General features: G+C 37.7%; 2 protein-coding genes across 9 annotated transcripts in view; one reads left to right on the forward strand and one right to left on the reverse strand.

Moving 5' to 3' along the window:
- CCDC91 (coiled-coil domain containing 91) overlaps positions 1-19,845 on the reverse strand; it is a 356,684-nt gene extending 336,839 nt beyond the window's left edge. For 3 of the 8 annotated variants that reach the window (XM_030804476.1, XM_030804471.1, XM_030804477.1), the window contains exon 1: positions 19,631-19,816. The gene's annotated coding sequence lies outside the window, so the exon portion shown is untranslated. Of the gene's footprint in view, positions 1-18,937; positions 19,303-19,394; positions 19,517-19,630 lie in introns of those variants that run through there. The other 5 variants (XM_030804474.1, XM_030804478.1, XM_030804475.1 and 2 more) reach the window with 5 other exon arrangements.
- On the forward strand, positions 19,375-21,948 carry LOC105738898 (basic salivary proline-rich protein 2). The gene has a single exon (XM_012502500.2). It carries the CDS (start codon positions 19,375-19,377, stop codon positions 19,987-19,989), a length of 615 nt encoding a protein of 204 aa, XP_012357954.2. The 3' UTR covers positions 19,990-21,948.
- Positions 21,949-22,273: the final 325 nt, after the last annotated feature.

Here is a 22,273-nt window from a genome sequence, read left to right on the forward strand (position 1 = left end):
ACCCCCAGGAGCACTGAGTGAACAAGCAAGGTACCTGCAGGACCCATTTGTGTCCACTGATCTCAGAGTGGCTGGGGATTGCGGTAAGTTCTCTCTTGGATTTCAGAACTCCATGGATTTGTGTTTTGAGCTCTCTGAGTTGCTCTGAGCAAATTTCTAATCCAAACTGGGTTTGGAAGCCATGACAGAAACTGGACTGGGTCCAGGAATGGATTTGATCCAGAAATTAACTGGCTAGGGTCCAGTTAGAGGCCTCTTACATCTGACTGGGTCAGAAAGAAACTGGCAGCAAACTGTAATATTGTAGGGGTTATAAAATTTGGCATTTGAAAATTCACACGAGGACTTTTACATTCTACCCCTTTGTTTCATTTTTCTGGTGTGCTTAGGTAGGAAAAAAAAAACTGGCCAAGTTAAGAGAACCTGAGAGTAAAGCCAACATTTTAGGTAAAAAATGGGATCCTTAATTTCTAGAAAACTGAGTTCCTTCCAGCTTATACATTAGACCCAAGAGGCAATGAAGTCTTACAGAAATGACAAAATCTTACTAAACATAACTTACAGTAAAACATTCCAAGTTAACAACAATACACAGAAGTGCATTTAAAAATGAAGTTTCCCAAATTAATCTCATCTAGGGATGCCTATTAACATGCAGAAGCTTCTTAAAAAGATTTAGAGATGATGGGGCCCATCTGGGGGCAATTTTGAACCCTGCCAGTCTGATATTGGGTGCTAGGCAGACTCACTAATGTCTATGTTTCATCACACGTATTTTGCACTGGCCAGAATGGAAAAAGATAATTTTCCTTTGTATTGCGGCTTGGCCCTCAGGGTTATGGTGTGGTGAGCCAGGTCACTAGGGCCACTCAGGGAAAGGAAACCCAGAGGCTTGGCATCTTGGCAAAGCAGTAAGAATTTCTTACCACTCAGATTTCTGGCCTCTTTTTCTCTGTCCAAACTGGTTAAATGAATGGTAAAAATCACTGTTTATCTCCTCTGTGAAGTTTTAATTAACACAAAAAAGAATTCTGAGGCTGGTCTTAAGCTGTAGTGAATCCAGTGTGCTTTGTCTTTCTGTATTGTTCTGTCATAAAGAGGGGTACCTTAGGATAAAATATGTGCCTAAAACCCTGGAAGCCCGCTGTTCAAGATGGCCCAGCAAACTGGTCAGTAATAACCTTTGCTGCAGATATCTGAAAGAAGAAAAAGAAAAAAATAATAATAAATAAGACTCTATCTTGTTTTGTATGTCCCCGGAAGCTTGACTTTGTAACTATTTGGCAATACTGTCTCAGTCTCCACCATCACAATGGCTGCTGGCTCAGGGTTCAATTCCCAGCTTAGGCAATGAGTACTTTCTGATTGATATTTGGGTGTCCTTTACCATTTTTTAATTATCTTACCCTCCACAAATCATCTCAATTTTTCTTTCTTTAAACACAAAAATATCAGCTGTTTGTCCTGGCTAAAGTCAGGTAATAAAAAATTTAGAAGAACTTTTATTCAAGAGTGCTATGGTTAAAAGTCAGCTTAATTAAAAGCAGATATTCAAGCTCTAACAGCCTGGGACTCTTTGGGAAAAACAGGAGGCACCAGAGACCCTTTCCTGGCCCTGTTCTTCCAAAGACTTCATCCTATAGCCAGTAATCCAATTAAAAAACTTAGAAACTGGTAAACAGAAACTTACAACAACTGTAATAATCTTCTGTCTGTGCAGTTATATATGTGTTGTGTGTGTAATATTTATATAAAAGAGCTCTAATTAATTGGTTTAAAGAAAAACAGGTGCTTAAATCAAGTATTTTGAAAGAAAAATAAAAACTGTAATGCCTTTTAGTTCACGTGAATTTACTAATCTTTGGGAAATAAAACATTTTAAAGATTTTTGGCAAAAATAAAAATATATGGTCTAAATTATTCGGGTCAGATACTAGCTTTGTTAAATGCTTTAAGATCATACACTGCCTTGACTTTAAAGGCCTGGGGGCATATAGAATTAGCCAAGTCCCCTAGCTATGCAAAGAGGGTTATAAAGAAAAGAGATTTTACATAAGAAAGGATCTTGTATGGTAAATTATTGTCCTAAAGTAAAAAATGACTGGTTGTTTAAAAAGAAGGATGTTTAGGACAAGTCAGAAAGTCCAAGCATGTTGTAGATGGTCTACGGAAATTATGAAAGGATTAATGAAAGGAAATTTATGCACCAAAAGTGAAAGTTGTTAAGAATTACCATTTTAACATATAATTGAGACTACTGAAAAAAACAGGTTTACATGCAATGTATGAGGGGAATGAAATGTGTTTTGGTAAAAGATTATAAGAAAGCATGAGAATGTAAATTTTTGCCAAGTTTAAAGGGTTAAAGGATTGTTTAAAAATTAGATAAAGCTAAAGTTTTAAACAAGTTGTGAAAGTGTTATAAAAAATCCTGGGCTGGGTGTGGCAACTCACATCGGTAATCCTAGCACTTTGGGAGGCCGAGGCAGGTGGATCACTTGAGGTCAGGAGATCGAGACCAGCCTGGCCAACATGACGAAACCCTGTCTCTACTAAAAATACAAAAATTAGCCAGGCCTGGTGGTGGGCACCTGTAATCCCAGCTACTCGGAGGGCTGAGGCAGGAGAATCACTTGAACCCAGGGGCTGAGGGTGCAGTGAGCCGAGGTCACACCACTGCACTCCAGCCTGGGCAAAAGAGTGAAACTCTGTCTCAAAAAAAGAGGAAGAGGAAGAGGAAGAAGAAGAGGAAGAGGAAGAAGAAGAAGAAGAAGAGGAAGAAGAAATAATAAATAATTAATGTTGTTAAATAAATTCTGTGTGTGAATGTATTGGCCAAATTTAAAGCAGTATTATTCGGTGTTTCCATAAATTGAAAATGGGAATAAAAGCACAACAGGGTTTTTCTTAAAGTACTAATCTTCTCTTTCACAAAAATTGTAAAAGGTTATAAAAGGTTTATGAGAATCTCACCTTGTGGTCAAACTAAGATTGAATTGATTTGTTTATAAGGTTTATTAAAAATTGGGATTGACATTAATAGTAGACTAATGCAAGGGTGAAATTTGGCTTTCTCTCTTGAACAATATTTTCATGAAATATTAAAAGATAATGGGCCAGGCGTGGTGGCTCACGCCTGTAATCCCAGCACTTTGGGAGGCCGAGGCGGGCAGATCATGAGGTCAGGAGATCAAGACCATCCTGGCTAACACAGCGAAACCTCATCTCTACTAAAAATACAAGAAAAAAAAATTAGCCGGGCATGGTGGTGGGCACCTGTAGTCCCAGCTACTCGGGAGGCTGAGGCAGAAGAATGGCGTGAACTCGGGAGGCAGAGCTTGCAGTGAGCCAAGATCATGCCACTGCACTCCAGCCTGGGCAACAGACCAAGACTCCATCTCAAAAAATAAAATAAAATAAAATAATGAAAGATTTTGTTTGCCTTTTGAATAAACTATCAAAAAGGAAGGGAAAGACAAGAGACAAAAGTTAAGTCTTCCCTCTATCAATGAGTAAAGATTTTTACCTTTTTAAAAATTTTTTAAATCATCATTTTGGCTAAATGAACGACTTACAGTAACTTGTATTCTATTTCATAATATCAAGTATTTTAAACATTTAACATATTTGGTAGGCTTCTCAAAATCAAATTTCACCTTTAAAATGGTCTTTTCTGACATCCAACTTTGGAATGCTCCAGACGGCCCCTGAAGCATTTAAGAGACAGGTAAACAGGATTGTTTGGCATGTTAAGTTACATGGGAAACTTTGTCAAAATAAAAATAATGTTTAGTCTCCAGGTTATATTTTAGTGAATTATATTAATATACGTTCCAAAATTGTATGGGACTTCTAAAATTCTATTACGTCTGAGTATATGCTATCAATCATAATTAAAGTTATTATGTTAAGTTATTGTAGACCACAGAAATAACCAAATTTCTTTGTCAATTGTGTTTTTAACTATTCAAAGTCATTTCCACAGTTAATTGCTTAATGCTGATGCAGTTTCTCAAAATTTCAAAAGCATGGCATCTTTCAGGAGGTTCATGAAAGATGGAGAGGACCCTGAAAAGTACTCCTGAATACAGGTTTCTAATAGCTTTAGAATCATGTCATTTGAACTGGGTAAGAATTCCTGGAACTTTAATGAAAAGACTGACTGGGTTATAAAACTGCTAATCCAAGTAGAACAAAAATTAATTAAATACCAAGGAAATACTTTGCCAGATTTTCATGCTAAATAAGCAAATACTGAAATTATTTAGATACACAATTTGAATAAAATCCATGGTCTAAGTCAAATTACCAATGATAACTCATCAGTTACCAGTGCTATGCACCTAATTTGGAGAATCAAGTCCAATGTTAAGCATGGACTCATGAAAAACCAGAACAGCTGCCTTGTCCTTATTGAGTCCTTAAACCTTTCATTATTAAAAGTTCTGCATTCCATGACTCATCACGGAAAAGATAAAATGATCCAAATTAAATATATTGATGTGGTGACTTAGAAATTATAAAAATAGTTTATAACCAATGTTCCATTCCATATTCTTCAGAAGACAATCAAAGCTTCAGGCACATTTGTCTACCTGATGGGCCATTTAAACATTTATAAAGGGATTTCATTTGTCATTTTCAATGCATGTTTTCTGGTTGTATAAGAACTTTCCCATGCAAGAGGATTGATGTTGTAACACTAAATTATTGTACCGTATTTTCATCAGGTCAATAAAGCTTTTTATGGTTTTGAGGACAATTAATCCCTTTAGAATCCAAAGACTGGATCTTCTGAGAACATCAGAGAAAGACTGCCCTTGCCATCCACTCTGCAGCAAAACTTTGGAACCTTGAACCTTGGGTTCATAATCTCACAACTGAGAAGGGTCCCTCCACACTTTTGGAACTGTACACCCATTGAAATCCTTAAGGTAAAGCTAACCAGGGAAGTTTTTCCCCAGAAGAAGATGGCATCCTTGATGTGAACAGCTTTTCCCAAGATCACAGATTAAGATTTCTCTGCTATCATTAGACTCTTATCTTTGAATATTTTCTTCCTTGCTTATGCCTCTGAACAATAGAAGTGGAAAAAGGTCTGTTGTGTACACTTACGGGATATACTTTTATTTGTGAAGAATTTTGCAGCCAGCCTTATACATGGATAATCTTACACTTTGAGAGATAAAAGATGAAGGCCCAATGTGAGTGTGAAACTTTGCCTCATAATCAGTCAGAAACAGAACATTGATTCACTCCTCTTAACCCACATCATGGGTTAAAGAAAACATTGCCTGGAGGCCTTCACTTCTCTGGAAGGGCATCATTTGTTAGGTCCTTTTGCCATGGTTTGGAATAAAAGAGGCAATGATTAGAAATGTATCCCTCATGATAGGCTCCATAGCATGATAGGCTTTATATACTGTAAAGGCTATGGTCACACAACAAACTTTAAATTCTCTTGTAAAAGTTATGCTAAATAGTACAAGTGGCTAAACACAGAAGTACCTGTGCAGCCACTGGCACTTACGGCCTATAGAGAAAGCATCAGGTATTATAGAAATTCAGTTGCAGGTGATTAATGAAAAAACTACTTAGTTGAGTGAGTAGACTCCTTATCTAGCTCATTCTTTGATCTATTTGAGTTTAGGAGCTTTGGTTTATGGAGACCCTAGGTAAGGAGCATACTCCAAACCTTTGGTATTATTCTCCCAATAGTCATAATAGTCTCCCTAGTGCACTGTATTCTCTCAAAGGTTTTAAATGTTTGCATGCAGCCATCTCTAGAACATCTAATGGTCTCTCTTCAAGTGGAATGACAAGAGCTGAAAGAAATGTGTGACCATGAGGATACTGTAACCTATGAATGACGTGCTGAGACTGGAAACCCAGATGATGGTAACAGAGAGTGGTGCTAAGGCCCTAAGTTTTGGTCACACTCTCACCTAAGTGAGAACCTGACCAAAAAGGGGGAATTTTTTTTAAACAAAATTATAGGTGGCCATTGTTTTAGACTCACTCACTAGGCCCCAACAGACCAAACCAAACAAAATTGGAGTTGCTCATGCTGAATGTGACATAATCAAACTAAGACTTTAAGGAAACACATAAATCCTACAGGAGAACAGACCTGGTTTGTTTTTCCCCTGTAAACAGGACATTCCAGCATAAGGAGGTACTCTTGTTCCTAACTTTGCAAAACTCACTGTTCTACTGTTTCCTGGTGGGTTTCAAGACCAAATAAGTACACTTACTACGATGATTGTGACATTAATGACTAAAGTTGTGCTCAATCTCTCAAAAATTGAGAAAATGAGCAAAAGGGGGGAATTGCTAAAGCAAACCAAATATGGCCTGAGAAGGACTCTATACTTCCTTCCACATTTGAGTCTTTGTGGACAAACTGCAACCTAACTTAGTAGGCTGACAAGACTGAAAACCTAACTTAGGAGTATGCATCTCTAACAATAGCTGAGTCTTAGCCAATTCCAGCAGAAAGACTTCAACTATTCATACACTGCTGAGTGTTTAAACTGTGTTCAAATAAGGCAAACACCAATCTGTAACCAATCCAAATGTTCTGTACCTCACTTCCAATTTCTGTATGTCATTTCCTTTTTTGTCTACAAATCTTCTTCTACCGTGTGGCTACACTAGAGTCTCTTTGAATTTGCCGTAATTCTGGGGGCTGCCCAATTCGCAAATTGTTCATTGCTCGATTAAACTCCTTTAAATTTAATTTGGCTGAAGTTTTTCTTTTAAAACTTGTTTTAACCACTCATTTTCATTTTTACTTGAAATAAAAGTGCTGGTATCCTCAGCACATTTTTTCATCTCATCCTGCCTTTAGTATGAATAATTTGTCATTATTTTTTACCTCCGTACTTAATATGTAATTGAGTACCAGTATCTACAAATGACTTCTAATTCATATAGACTCTAATCCACCCAATATAACTATTAGACTTGCATGTTAAAAAAAAAAGTCTGAAGCACACCTTCATTCTCCTTTCCCTCTTCATTCTCCCTTCTCTTTATTCTCCTTTCTCTCTATAATTGAGCATATTCCTGACAAACCTGACATCCTATGAGCAATATCTGAGTTTTCCTCTTCACCATTATGAAGACTAGCCGAGTCATTAACTAAAAATCCAAGGCTTTCCAACAGGCAAGCTAGGCACTCCCAACATTCTTCATATGCCATAATGTCAGGGTCCTAAAGAAATGTCAACTGATTCTGTTCCTCTACTGAGTAAATATGTAATAAATCTTAAAAATGTTAATTATGCATGGTAGCAATGATACTAAAAAGTTTTATTTACTAAATTCCTATAATTGCGTATAAGTATTCCTTTAATTGTGCATAAATGTATTTGGTTGACTTTTTATATTTTACATTAACTAGACACTACAGAAGAATTAGCTGTACTTTTAGAAACTGACTCTCTTCACCTTGAGCAACTTTATGGTGAGCCTTTGGCAGCAATATATACCACCCAAACATGAGACACCTGTCTGGTAACAAATAAGTAAATAAATACCAGCTTAAAACTACACATGATTCAAATGTAATAAGGAGAGTAAAGAGAAGAGAAAAATACATCTTAGAAATACCTAACATGACTTCCCCTCACAAAAAAAATGCAGGAATATAAAGCAGGTCCTTTGCATCCTTAAATTCATGATGAGTGTGAAAATTTGAAATTGCTTACACTAGGAATTGCTAATTTTGCTTTCTGAATGGTAAAATATATAATAGCATTACTTCCCCAAAAAATGCCAGTATGCATCATTTTATTTTTAATCAGAAAACTGGTAATAAAAATGAATGCGTATCAAGGACTGGCGAACATGAGCATGAAAAAGCATCTCTAGTAATCATTTACAACATTTGCAAACCATTAATGTCTTCCTCATGCAGAAAAGTGATTTAAATAAAACACAAAAACTCACATATATTCATATTGTAAGAACCCAAAGATACAATACAGCTACATTTTAACCCCATGTTTTTACCAATTATTTGAGGGCAACAGTCATGTGACTCTCTTCTACAGCACTGGAAAATAATATTCTCAATTACGACTGCCAGGTACCACAGCTTGATAAGCACTCAGTTAAATGCTTTAAAAAGGGACAGAGGGAGAGGTCATTTACCTTCAATAATTAAGGCATCAAAACCCACAAATACATGTCTAGATATTTTCACAAAATCAAGGAAAAACTGGGCTTCTGGTTGTTTTTCTTTTACTAGGAAATTCCATTAACCAGAAAATCCAATTTCTCCAAGTAATATGTTCAGGCATAGCACACAGTGTTTAATAATCACTAATAATATTCAGTGTAATCATTTTGGCAATTCAATTGAATTTTTAGCCATAATTCACAAGCCTAAACTGAAGATTTCCTCTATTTAAAACTGACCCAAATTATTTAAGAACAAAATTACATAATGGCTAATAATGCTCTATGTCTGCATCATACTACTTATTATTAATAAAAGTAGCTTACCTTCTACCTTATCAGATCTCTTTCACTCATGTAATCCATAATTCAACTTTTTTTACATATATAAATTCCTAACTATACTGCAGACACCTCCCTAAATTTAGGAACAGACTGTAATTTTCATCCTGTAGAATTTTCACAGCACTAAGCAGATGCCTAATATTGTTAAATGGTTTGCTACATATGGGAAATTTTTACATATCTGAAATAGAATAATCCCCAAATGATCTCATATGAAGCTGTATACCATAGATGATAAAGATGAAGCAAAGTGGTGGAATATAAGTATAAATGGGATAAGGTGACATTAAGAAGAACTTGGGCTATTAAAATACTACACAGTGACATCAGCAGGAATAGTGGAATTAAGGAACTCCAAAAATCCTCTCCTCCATAAAGCAAGAAAAACAGCAGCAAAAATTGTCAAAGTCAACTTTTTTCGGAACTCTAGAAATTAATCAAAGGCTTGCATCAATCTAGGGAGAATGTATTACAGAAAAATGGCTGATTTTCATTAAGAACAGCAAGTTTTATGGCATTTTAATCTCATCCCTCTATCTCCAGTACCATGAGAGCCTTGAAAACTAGGAGGCTCAAAAATCACAATAAAATCCAGCAGCCTAGCAGTCACCAGGAGGAGCAAAATAGGGTTGGACCTCCTCCAAAACCCCATTCCCAGAAATTGTCATTATTGACCTGTCTGGCAGTTCCCTGGAAAACACCACTCCTTTACTTGCCTTTATTTGACCTAAGAGCTTACCCAGTGCCAATAACCTTTCCCCAGATAGCATCTGTCAAAAACCAACTGAGCCAACTGTTTAACATCAAGTTGCCTGAGGTGGCAGTAACAGTTGGGGCAAACAACAAGCTGACCAGAATCTTAAAAGTAAAAGCTAGGTAATGAAATGTCAATAGGGGATTCTGATAAGATCCAACATATTCCTTGAACTCCAGATGGCCAAGCTCATGCAAGTGCTCAGTAAAGAACTGAAAAGACGACCTAAGCTTTGACTTCTTGCTACACTTTAAGCTCTGTACAAGTAGGAACTAAAAGCTAAAGTAGAGTTATAAACTGCCTGTCTAAGCATTGAAGGCATGCCCCATCATGCACACAGAGACCATCAGCAAAGGCTGGGAGACTCATTGCTTCCAAGCTTTAGGGAAATAACAGTCCAATCATTAGCTGTCCAGTACCAACCATGCAGAGACTTTGGTGGCCATACATAAAAAGAATACAAAGTTTACATGAAGAGTTCAGGAAAGTCACTATGCAAACAAATAACAAGAGCAGCAACAAGAAGAAACCCTGAGGAGGAGAATCTGATTTCCAGAATTACCACATTAGATATTATTTAATTATCTAATTTTCAACAAAAAATTGTGAGACACGCAAGAAGCAAGAAAGGATGATCTATACAGAGAGAGAAAAAAGGCAGCCAATTGTCCCTAAGGAAGCCCAGACATTGGACTTATGAGACAAAGACACTAAAATGTTTTCTCTAAATATTTTCTTAGATATGGTTTCAAAGGGCTAAAGAAAACCATATATGAAGTATGATAACAATATCTCACCAAATACAGATTATTAATGAAGAGACAGAGATTACAAAATAAAAAAAACAAACATTGTGGAGTTAAAGAGTATAATAATTTAATTCAAAAATTCACTAGAAGAGTTCAACTGCACATTTGAGCTGGCATAAAAATCAGTGAACTTGAAGATAGGTCAATTGAGATTATCCAGGCTAAGGAACAGAATGAAAAAAGAATGAAGAAAAATAAACAGAGCATCAAAGACCTATAGGAAACCATCAAGCATACCAATATATGCATAATGAGAATACCAGAAAAAGAGGAGAAAAAGGAAGGAGCAGAAAGAATATTTGAAGAAACAACACAAGGAAACTTCTCTAATTTGATGAAAAGCATTAATCTATACATCTAAGAAGCTCAATAAACTCAAAGTAGGATAAAATTCAAGAGATCCACACTGTAACACATCATAACCAAACTTTCAAAAAATAAAGACAGAATACTGAAAGCAACAAGAGAGAAGCAACTCACCAAAAATAGAGAATCATCAATAAGATTTCATATCTGATTTCTCATTAAAAACCATGGAGGCCAGAGGCAGTGGAAAGATACATTCAAATTCCTGAAAGAAAAAGACTGCCAACTAAGAATTCTAATTCCAGCAAAACTATTATTTGAATATGAAAAAATGATGACTTTCTCAGATAAACAAAACCAAAGAGAATGTATGCTAGCACATCTTATCTACGAGAAATACTAACGTGGGTCTCTCAGGCTGAACTGAAAGGACAAGAGACAGTACTTGAATCTACGTAAAGAAATTAAGAACACTGGTAAACATAACTACATAGGTAAATATAAAAGAAAATATAAACGTATGTTTGGTTGTGGCTCTTTTCTCCTATGTGATTGAAAAGACAGCTGCATAAATCAAGAATTACAAATCAGTGTTAATGGACACTGTATTAATGTAGAAAGATGTAACTTATGCAATAATAGCATGAAGGAAGGGGAGGGAATATATAGGAACAAAATTTGTAAACTTAAATTTAGTTAGTATTAATTCATATAGATTGTTATAAAATAAGGTACCATTTGTAAGTCCCAGGGCAACCACTAAGAACTCAAAAAATATTTAGTAAAAGAAACATCAAGGCTGGGTGCAGTGGCTCACAACTGTATTCCCAGCATTTAGGAGGCCAAGGTAAGAGGATCACTTGCGACCAGGAGTTCAAGACCAGCCCAGGCAACAGAGTAAGAACCTGTCTCTACAAAAAATAAAAAAATTATCCAGGCATCATGGCACACACCTGTAGTCCTAGCTACTAGGGAGGCTGAGGCAGGAGAATCACTTGAGCCAAGGAGTGGGAGGCTGCAGTGAGCTATGATGGTGCCACTACACTTCAGCTTAGGCAATTCTGTCTCTTCAAAAAAAAAAAAAAATCAAGGAAATTAAAATGGTACATTAGAAAATATATACTTAATACAAAAAAAAGGCAGAGAAAGCAATAATGTAATTAAGGAATGACAAAAAATTACTTGACATACAGAAAAAAATAGCAAAATGACAGCCCATAAATACTACCTTAAGCATTAGTAAATACATTAATTGTAAATGGATTCAACACTCCACTCATAAGTCAGAAATTGCTAGACTGAATAAAAAGAGAAATTAATAAATCTCTTCTGCATAACCAACAAGAGACAAAACTTAAAATATCTACATATCTCATGAAAACTATCACCATTTATTAAACATTCTTCTCATTCAGCAAAATGGAAAATAGGTATTCATTGCAACTTGTCTTCTGATTCAGGGTGGCCCATTTAATGTCATTTAGCTTTCACAGGCTTATTTTGTTTTTCATGCCCAATTTGGGCAAACTAAGCAAAAGGTCTAACCTAATTTTAAGTTGTCTGTACAAAATTCATAATTAAAAGATACTTAATCTCATCTTTAATCACTATCTTTTACTGATGTCTAAGCATGTAGTTTTTAAATAATATCCATATAAGCCCCTGTCTTTCAGTGAAGCATATTCATAGATTAATGGATCTTGCATAACACTGCAGCACTGTCTTTACTACAATTGCAGAAGTTCTGAATTCTCGTAATATAAAATGTAAGCAGCTTTTTAAAATGATTATGTAGACCTACTCTTTAACCACAGGGCTGAACATAATAAAAAGCATAGGAGGTGGTAGACACAGGAAAGTCAATCTTCTCTGAATACAAGGAAAAAGTGATTTCATACTTCACAAACTAATTATTTCATTCACATAGTCCACATTGAAATGTAAATACCAAAATGTACATATCCTTCTAAGGAAAACAAGTTGTTTTACCAGAATTATAACACAGCTGATTTTATAAAGTAATTAACATTATTTTTTATCTCCATTTATTAAACCTATAATCACAAAATTCTTCACATTTCAAAATAAATAAATTGTTGTATCCTCTACTAGTCACAGTAAATATGATCCTAATTATTTAAGTAAAATTGTATGGCATATAGCCAACAATAATCTTTATGCCACTTAGAAAATAAGAATAGATTTAAGAGGACATAAATTTGGATAAACATTTCAGAAGTACTGATAACATCTCATGCTAATTTGCTAATCTGCTTAGTAAATTTATTGTTAGCATTAAAATTAATATATTCAAAATAAGCATACTATATACAAAATACCTAAAATAACATAATACTCATGGTATAGCCTATGAATAAAAACACAGATTCACGAAGACATGTGAACAAACTCAAGCTCTACCACTTACTATTAATACAACCTTAGGTAAGTTTGCTCACTTGGAGACTCAGTTTCCTTTGTCTATGAAATGGAAAAAAATGTTACTACCAAAAAGTAGCAGTTGGAGTTCAATAAAACAACATATATAAAGGGTTTTACATGATGCTAGGCACAAAGATTTCTATAATTCTTATCAAAAGAAGAGCACAGGTGGTCTATTATATTATACATAATTCATCAGTAATTCTGTATAGATCAGTGGAAACAAAATAGTATAGGCAAAGAAGTTATTTAATGATTACAGACTCTAAACCGCTTAAAAAATGGTTTGAACTAGACCGATCTCTAAGGAACTCTGTTTCTGAAATTCAAAGATTCTACCTTAAGGTGATGCCCAAAAAGCCAATGATACTGACCCCAAATTTCTTACAATAAATAGCCTAAAGAACAAATTTCAAGAACACCAAACAGAGGCAGTGGATATAAGAACCTGGAAAAAAAATGTATATACTTTGAGTGATATAAATTTTTATAAATTACTTTGAAAAATTATCAGAGTTAAGCACAAATATTTAATGTTAATTTCAACAGGGAAAACTAAAATACAATTTTACTATTTAACAGTAAGAAAATCATTAAATGACGGGCATATCCATATAACACAATAACACATAACCATTACAAATCAAGTTCTCAAAATAATTCATGATGTAAGTACTCCCAATGTGATTCTGAGTGAAAAGGGCAAAATATAAAACAATATTAACAATTTTGTTTTTAAAATATGTTTGCAAAAGAAAAGACTGAAAGAAAAGCCACCACAATGTTTGCAGCAGCTACCTCAGATTACTGAAAATGGGGTAACTTTTTTTTATAGTCTTCCTTTATTTCCAGCTTTCTACTGTAATCAACTATAATGCACAACCAAAAAAAAGCAATACAACATCCATTTACGATTAATTTTAAAGCTCCAAGCACGAGTTAAAGAGAACTTCCTTGGCTGGGTCAAAATGATATCCACAAAAAACTTACAGCTAACTACGCAATGGTAAAAGACTATATACCTTTTCTACTAAGATGAAGAGCAATACAAGGATATCTGTGCCGATCTGACTTGTTCTAGTTAACATTAGTAGAGGTCCTAGCCAGTGCAAAGACAAGAAAACAAAATAAAAGGCAAACAAATGAGAAAATGTGAAATAAAGCTGTCTCTACTAGCAGACAGCAGTAGCTACAAAAGCTACTAGAACTAACTCGTGAGTTTAACAAGGCTGTAAAATTCAAAAATTCAAGATCAATATTAAAATATTGATTCACTTACATAAGTAATTGGAAATTTAAAAATTTGTAAACGTTACTGTTTACAACAGCACCAAACAACATAAAACATTTAGATACAAACGTAACAAAATATGTGCAACATTTTTATGCGGAAAGCTTAAAAACAGGGAAATCAAAGACCAAATAAATGTAGAAAGGTTGTTTCATTCTATTTTCCCTCTAGAAAGAGGCTCTCACTGTTGCAGAGGCTAGAGTGCAGTGGCATGATCACAACCCACTGCAGCCTCTACCTGCCAAGCTCAATCAATCCTCACCTCAGCCTTCCAAGTAGCAGGGACTACAGATGCATGGCAACACACCCAGCTAATTTTTCTCATTTTTGTAGAGATGCGGTTTTGCCATGTTGCCCAAGCTGCTCTTGAACTCCTGGGCTCAAGCAATCCTCCCACCTTGACCTCCCAAAGTGCTGAGATTACAAGCATGAGCCACAGCACTAGGGCAGGAAAGGTATTTTATTAATTGATTAGAAAACAACATTTTTAAGATGTCGATTCTCCCCAAATGGATCCATAACTTCAATGCAATCGTACTAAAAATTCCACAATGCTTTTATATAGAAATAAAGAGATTCTAAAATGTACATGGAAAGAAAAAGGACTTGAATACACAAAAATTTTTGAAAAATAACAACAAAGTTGGAGGACTCAGGCTTTTTGACTTCAAGATACACTATAACGCTACCATAGTAAGGACTGAGGTTTTGGCCAAACAGACACACAGAACAATGGAACAAAATAGAGTCTACAAAGCAATCCACACAAACATAGTGAAAACTGATTTTTGACAAGGCAAGCCAAAGGAATTTAATGAAGAAAAGATAGTAATGAGAGGTGAAGCCAGCTGGGGTTCTAGGTTAGGTGGGGACTTGGAGAACTTTTCTATCTAGCTAAAGGATTGTAAATGCACCAGTCAGAGCTCTGTGTCTAGCTAAAGGTTTGTAAACGCACCAATCGGCGCTCTGTGTCTAGCTAATCGGGTAGGGGACTTGGAGAACTTTTCTGTCTAGCTAAAGGATTGTAAATGCACCAATCAGCGCTCTGTGTCTAGCTAAAGGTTTGTAAACGCAGCAATCAGCACTCTGTCAAAATGGACCAATCAGCACTCTATAAAATGGACCAATCAGCACTCTGTAAAATGGACCAATCAGCTCTCTGTAAATGGACCAATCAGCAGGATGTGAGTGGGGCCAAATAAGGGAATAAAAGCAGGCCACCCAAGGCAGCAGCGGCAACCCGTTCAGGTCCCCTTCCACGCTGTGGAAGCTTTGTTCTTTCACTCTTCACAATAAATCTTGCTGCTGCTCACTATTTGGGTCCACACTACCTTTATGAGTTGTAACACTCACGGCAAAGGTATGTAGCTTCACTCCTGAAGCCAGCGAGATCACGAACCCACCAGGAAGAACGAACAACTCTGGACACGCCACCTTTATGAGCTGTAACACTCACCACGAAGGTCTGCAGCTTCACTCCTGAGGCCAGTGAGACCACAAACCCACCAGGAGGAACGAACAACTCAGGACACGCCACCTCTATGAGCTGTAACACTCACCGCGAAGGTCTGCAGCTCCACTCCTGAAGCCAGCAAGGCCACGAACCCACCAGGAGGAATGAACAATTCCGGATGCGCCACGTTTAAGAGCTGTAACACTCACTGCGAAGGTCTGTGGCTTTGCTCCTTAAGTCAGCAAGACCACGAACCCACCAGAAGGAAGAAACTCCAGACACATCTGAACATCAGAAGGAATAAACTCCGGACACACCATCTTTAAGAACTGTAACACTCACTGCGAGGGTCCGCGCCTTCATTCTTGAAGTCAGCAAGACCAAGAACCCACTGGAAGGAACCAATTCTGGACACAGTAAGAATAGTCTTTTCAAGAGATGGTGCTGCAAGACTGGGGCATCCATACGCATACACACACACACACACACACACAGAGAGAGAGAGAGAGAGAGAGAGAGTGTCTTGACCCCTACCTCACGGTATATGCAAAAATTAACTTGAAATTGGTCACAGACCTAAATCTAAAATCTAAAGCTATAAAAGTTCTGGAAGAAAACATAAGAAAAAAATCTTTGCAACATTGGATTAGGCAAAATTTCTCATGATAAAAAAGCACAAATCATAAGAGAAAAAACTGATAAACTGGACTTCACCAAAATTTAAAACTTCTGCTCTTTGAAAGATACTGTTAAGAAAATTAAAGGACAAACTACAGACTCAGACTCAAAGGAAATACTGTGAGCATATATATGATAATGAATTTGTATCCAAACTGTATAAAACATTGCAAATCAATAACAAACAACCCTATTAAAAATGAACAAACGATTTCAGCAGACACTTAATCAAAGAAGATACACAGATGGCAAATAATAGCACAGGAAAAGATGCTCAATATGTTAGAAGAAAAATTCACGTTAAAACATAAATGGGTTTTCACCAAATGTATATTAGAATAGCTAACATTAAAAATAAAATGACAAGTGCTGACCAGAATGTGGAGCAGCTGGAACATCAAACATCACTTGTGGGAATGCAAAATGAAACAGCTACCTTGGAAAACAGTTTGGTAATTTCTTTCTTTTTTTTTTGTTTTTGAGACGGAGTTTCACTCTGTCACCAGGCTGGAGTGCAGTGGCACGATCTCGGCTCACTGTAACCTCCAACTCCCTGGTTCAAGCAATTCTCCTGCCTCAGCCTCCTGAGTAGCTGAGATTACAGGCATGCGCAACCACGCCCGGCTAATTTTTGTATTTTTAGTACAGACGGAGTTTCACCATGTTGACCAGGATGGTCTCGATCTCCTGACCTCGTGAGCTGCCCACCTCGGCCTCCCAAAGTGCTGACATTACAGGTCTGAGCCACCGCGCCCGGCCAGCAATTTCTTTTAAGGTTAAACATGAACTTGCACACGGCCCAAGAATTCCATTCCTAGATGTTTAACCAAAAGAAATGAAAACATATGTCTACACAAAGACTTGTACCTTAATGTACAAAGAACAGCACATGAATGTTTATAGTACCTTCATTCCTAAATGCCAAAAACTGTTCATCAAATGGCGAATAAACATACTATGATATATTCACACAATGAAATACTATTCAGCTGTAAAAAACAACCAAGCATCAACAAACATGCATCAATATGGATGAATCAAAGCATTAAGTGAAAGAAACCTGAAACAAAAGGCTACATACTGTATGATTCCATTTACATAACATACCAGAAAAGACAAAGCTATAGATAGGGACAGAGAACAGATCAGTGGTTGCTAGGACCTATGAGTGAGGGGAGGAAACTTTTTAGAATGATGGGAATATTATTTGTCTGGATTGTGGCAGTGGTTCCATTATATGCATTTGTCAGACTTTATACAGCAATATAATAAAAATTACTTTTTTACTTATAAATCATACCTCAATAAACCTTGATTTAAAAAAAAAAAAAAGCAACATATGCCCTTTTTAAAAAATATGCATCAATTTAAATGAGCTAAACCAAACTTACTGGGTATGGAAATAGGGCAGGGAGGAACAGTAAGGAGACCAAAAATCCTTAAAATACTGGAAATCTAAAATATTAATTTATCGTTAGTAAATAAGAAACAGATATACATAAACACAAAGAGTTAATCTAAAGAGAGATGCCTTTTTCAATTAAGTTCTCATTGTTTGGACAGAAAATAAGAAAATTTGATAAACTTTCAAGGAAGATTAAAATCACAAGGAACAGGTTGATAAAGGAGTGCTGTAATTATGACCTAGAGACCTACTCCACTCCCACCCCGTCTTCTACTATCTTCATTCATAACAATCATATGTAATGCACACATCTTACACATATAGATGAGTACAACATAAAATGCCTATTACACCAAATTCCTATTTGTCCATTTAAGCTCCAGACAAGCTCATTTTAAAACGTCTTTTTTCTCTTTTTTAATACCACCCAAAACCAAAGTGATGTCCCTCTGGGATGATTTTCTGCAGTTTCTTTTGTGTGCTATTAAGTACTAAGATGATCAAAATAGACAAAAATGTCTCAGAAGTTTTGAGTGGATCACTCCCATAAGAAGCTACATTTTTCCATTTAATAAAAGTTAAGAGGTAAGATGTAACTTTCATCACTTTGTTTTCTTTATGTTTATTCCATTGGGCTTATACTGTTGCTAGGAAACCAGTTCATAAGATTTCCCAGCCCACAGAACACCCTCCTAGGCAGCCTGGAGGATACCAAACTTCGTAACCAGGGCAATTCTCTACCACACAGTTTACTGGTTAGCCAACATCATGCAGGTGCACTCTGCCTGGCATGCCCCTTACTACATTTACCTAATAGGTACAGACACTATAACCAATCCCCTCACCGCAATAGAAATTGTAGCAGAGGGCAATCAGGTGATCGTTAAGTGTAGAACTCTCCCAAAGCAGGGAACACAACCGCGAATTGGTTGTCAGTCCCTGTCACCCTACCCAACTAAATATTGTGGGGGAGGAAGGGTTGCCTTAAATTGTGAAGTAAAATGTCAGCGCACTCCAATAACTCCACCACGCAACATGCAAACTGCTTCCAAAAACCATCATCCAACTCCCACCCGGATTAATATTTGGAGAGAAAGGTGGCATCAGTATCCGCACAGCTGAGAGGGGAGGGAAGGAAAGAGTCAGAATTCGTAAGGGGCCGCTGAGTCACCTAAAATTGTGGCCAAGACTTTACCCTCCAGGAAATCAAGCTCTGCCCCAACTCTCATCGAGGAAGCAAGTGAGAGTAGCAGCAGCAACATCATCCTACCAAAAAAACACCAGCGCAGCTTTTAATAGAGTTCCACTCCTTAAAGTGAAGCCAAAAATAGGTTTCATGTCCAAAGCTTTCCTCCGCAGTAGGCGACACGCGCAGATGGAGGAAACATCTTTATTGTTGGGAAAGGGAGGCGTGCTAACAGGGACGAAGGATACCTCACCAGTTGGCAAAGTTACTGGCTCCTGCCTTGACCCTGAAATGCCACTTTTATTGCAACATGTGGCCCAAGAAACTCTAAGGAAATGTGGCTGGCAGACGCTGTAGAGCTTTTACCCCGGTGTACTTGGCAAAGTAAAAGGGGATACATAAACCAGGCGCGTTCTGTGAAATCTAAGCAAGAATCAAGGTCTCCGTTCGGTAGGCGCTTCGGTGACACAATAATCACGTGTTCGTGGGCGTAGACTTTCGAAAACACTAGATTATGGGACATGCAGGTACCGGTACCTACCGGCGAGCGCAGGAACCAGTGGGCACTCCCACCCCCGGGAGCTGGCTCCGTTCCCGCTGGAGGTTGGTCACGCCCCCTGGCTCCTGGTCGCTGCGACAGCCAAGGGCGAGGCCCGAGCAGGCGGGCTGCAGGCGGCGGAAGCTCGGCCGCGCTCCTCCCCCGGTGGGGCGCTCTCCGCCCGCCTCGCGCGGCCCCGACCCCAAGACCCAGGCCCCGGAAGGCCAGCGTTCACTTACCTGCTCCCCTCTCTCGCTCTCCGCTGCCGCCGCCGCGCCGCTCACCCACGCTGGCCGGTGAGCCACCCCCAGCACACAGACCCCTACGCGTAAACCCGAGGCACGGCCCCAGACCCTTGATGGGAGACCGCGGCCCAGCCACACAGGTTGGGGTAGCCCACGCACCACCCGGCTTCGAACACCTCTGCCCCCGGAAGTTGATTTCCGCCAAGGCCCGCCCAACCCAGCCCCCGTCACTCAACGTAAACACGCGCGTCACGTGGCCCCAGGCCGAGGACCGGGTCGGGGCCCCGTGTTCAGAGCTCTGCCACCCCAGCTTGTGCGTGGTCTTTGGAGAGTTGCCCTGTGAAAAGGGGTGACTTTGCCATGCTCCTTCCCATTCTACCTCCTGTTAGTTACAGTTTCTCATTCCTCTTGAGTAGCAGGCCCTGTTTCTCCACCTAATCCCTGCAAATAAACCGTCCCCCAAATCAAAATGAGTTCCATCTGGAACTTTGTAGGATTGGTCCTAAGAAGATCCCGCCGAATCTCTTCACCACTTCCAAGCAGAGTACAGTAAAACCGGGGACTAAGCAAAGTGGCTGACATGTAGTAAGTGCTCAAGAAATGGATGTTGACTAGATGCTACCTCTCATCTTTGCCTATCTGAACTCTCAAGCACCGGTTGCAAGTAGGCTGAGAGCCTCCGCCAACCAGGAAGATGACTTCGGTCAAAGAATTCTGCTCTAGAGTTACTTTTGTTCTTGTCTTCAACTCCAGATCACAGCAATTCATACGTGCCATCTCTGTTGCAGAGTTTTCTTGCAAAGCGTTTCTTAAAAGCTTTCTGTCAAATAACTTGTCCTGTAGCAATAGGAAAAGAATAGCGTAATTCACAGATTATTTATTTGAAAGGAAGGAATGATTATATAGATGTCTTTGTCCATTTCAGACTGTCAATAGCGATGAGAGAAACAGTCAACTAGCAGTCCACTCGTGAATGTTTCTTCCGTTTTTGCCATGGGAGGATTCTGAAGAACATTCATTCAACAATTTTTTATTGATTGTATACCACATACCTAGGCCTGGGCCAAGTTTTGACAATTCAAGAGTGAACAAGGTAACACTCAAGATATTTGTCTTCAAGGAGCTTACAGTCTAGTGAGAAAGAAAGACACTAACCTGGGGACTTTGAGCATAAATCTCTGAAATATTCACATTCTGTGTATAACAAGTATTCTTTCATCCTTGGACACTGGTTTTCTCATCTGTTGAACAAAATTGGCTTAAACCTGTAATCTCTGTTCTGTACTGGAAGCAGAAAATATTAGCAAGGCATCCTGACAAGTGTGCCGTAAGTGCTGGCCTAAGTAGTTAATGAGCAGTTTCAGTATTGAGCAAGTCATCTTGACTACATTATTTTTCCAGCCCACCCCCTTCTTTGTGCATACAAAAAACATTTCTATTGTAAGAAATATAATGCTTTCTTACACATATTTGTTTATCTGTCTACTAGACTACCAAGTCAAGGACCACTTCTCACTTGTATATCCAGCAATCTACTCACTTCTCATTTGTCTTTGTATATCCGGCAGTCTAGCAAAGTGTCTAGTAGTTAGAAAAAAGGTATTCATAAATATTTCTTAAACTTAGTAAAGTTACCTTTATATTATTTTGTCTCTCATATCTCTTTCTGCTGGAAATCAGATAAGTTTCTGGGAGTTCCTTCCCACTGAGGTACTTACGTGTTCACTCTGTCCCGATATTCAGTACTAAACTGTATTCCATACTAAACAGATTTATAATAAGAATAAATATTTATTATTAATATTTACTATGTGCCTGGCATTAGATTAAATATTTTAAATCCCATATATAACTTACCACAATAATTTTACAAAGTAGGTATATTAATGTATTTACACTTTAGATGAGGTTACAGATTTAGGAAGTGTAAATTGACCAAGTGGATTTAAAGCCAGATCTGCCCCACAGAAGGACTTGTTTATTCACTATAGCACATCACTTTGCTTTTTATATCACTTATTTATCAGTGAATTCAAATCCTACCAACTCCATGAAATCTTTCTTCCTTCCCCACAGTAATCTCTTTTTCTTTATAAAGTAAACAATTCAGTGATTTTAGTGTATTCACAGAGTTGTGCATGCTTTACCACAATCAATTTTAGATTATTTTCACAGCCCCAAAAAGAAACCCCATATGCTTTGGCCCCAACTTCTCCCTCCCCTCCCTAGCCCTAGGCAACCAGTAATCCACTTTCGGTCTGTATACATTTGTCTATCCTGAACATTTCATATAAATGGAATCATGCAATGTGTGGTCTTTTGTGACTGGCTTCTTTCACTTAACATGTTTTCAAAGTCCCTTCATCGGTTGGGTTGTTTCTACTTTTTGAATATTATGAATAATGCTTATGTTGACATTCATGTACGAGTTTTCATGTCAACATATGTTCTCATTTCTCTTGGATATATACCTAAGAGTGGAATTGTGGGGTCATATGGTAACTCTATGTTTAACCCCTTGTGGAACTACCAGACTGTTTTCCAAAGTGGCTGTACCATTTTACTTTCTCACCAGCAATGTATGAGGGCTCTAATTTCTCTATTGTGCCTTTTCTTGTCTCTTCTAGAACATGTGCC

This window comes from Nomascus leucogenys, chromosome 23 (assembly GCF_006542625.1).
Source record: "Nomascus leucogenys isolate Asia chromosome 23, Asia_NLE_v1, whole genome shotgun sequence".
NCBI lineage: Eukaryota > Metazoa > Chordata > Mammalia > Primates > Hylobatidae > Nomascus > Nomascus leucogenys.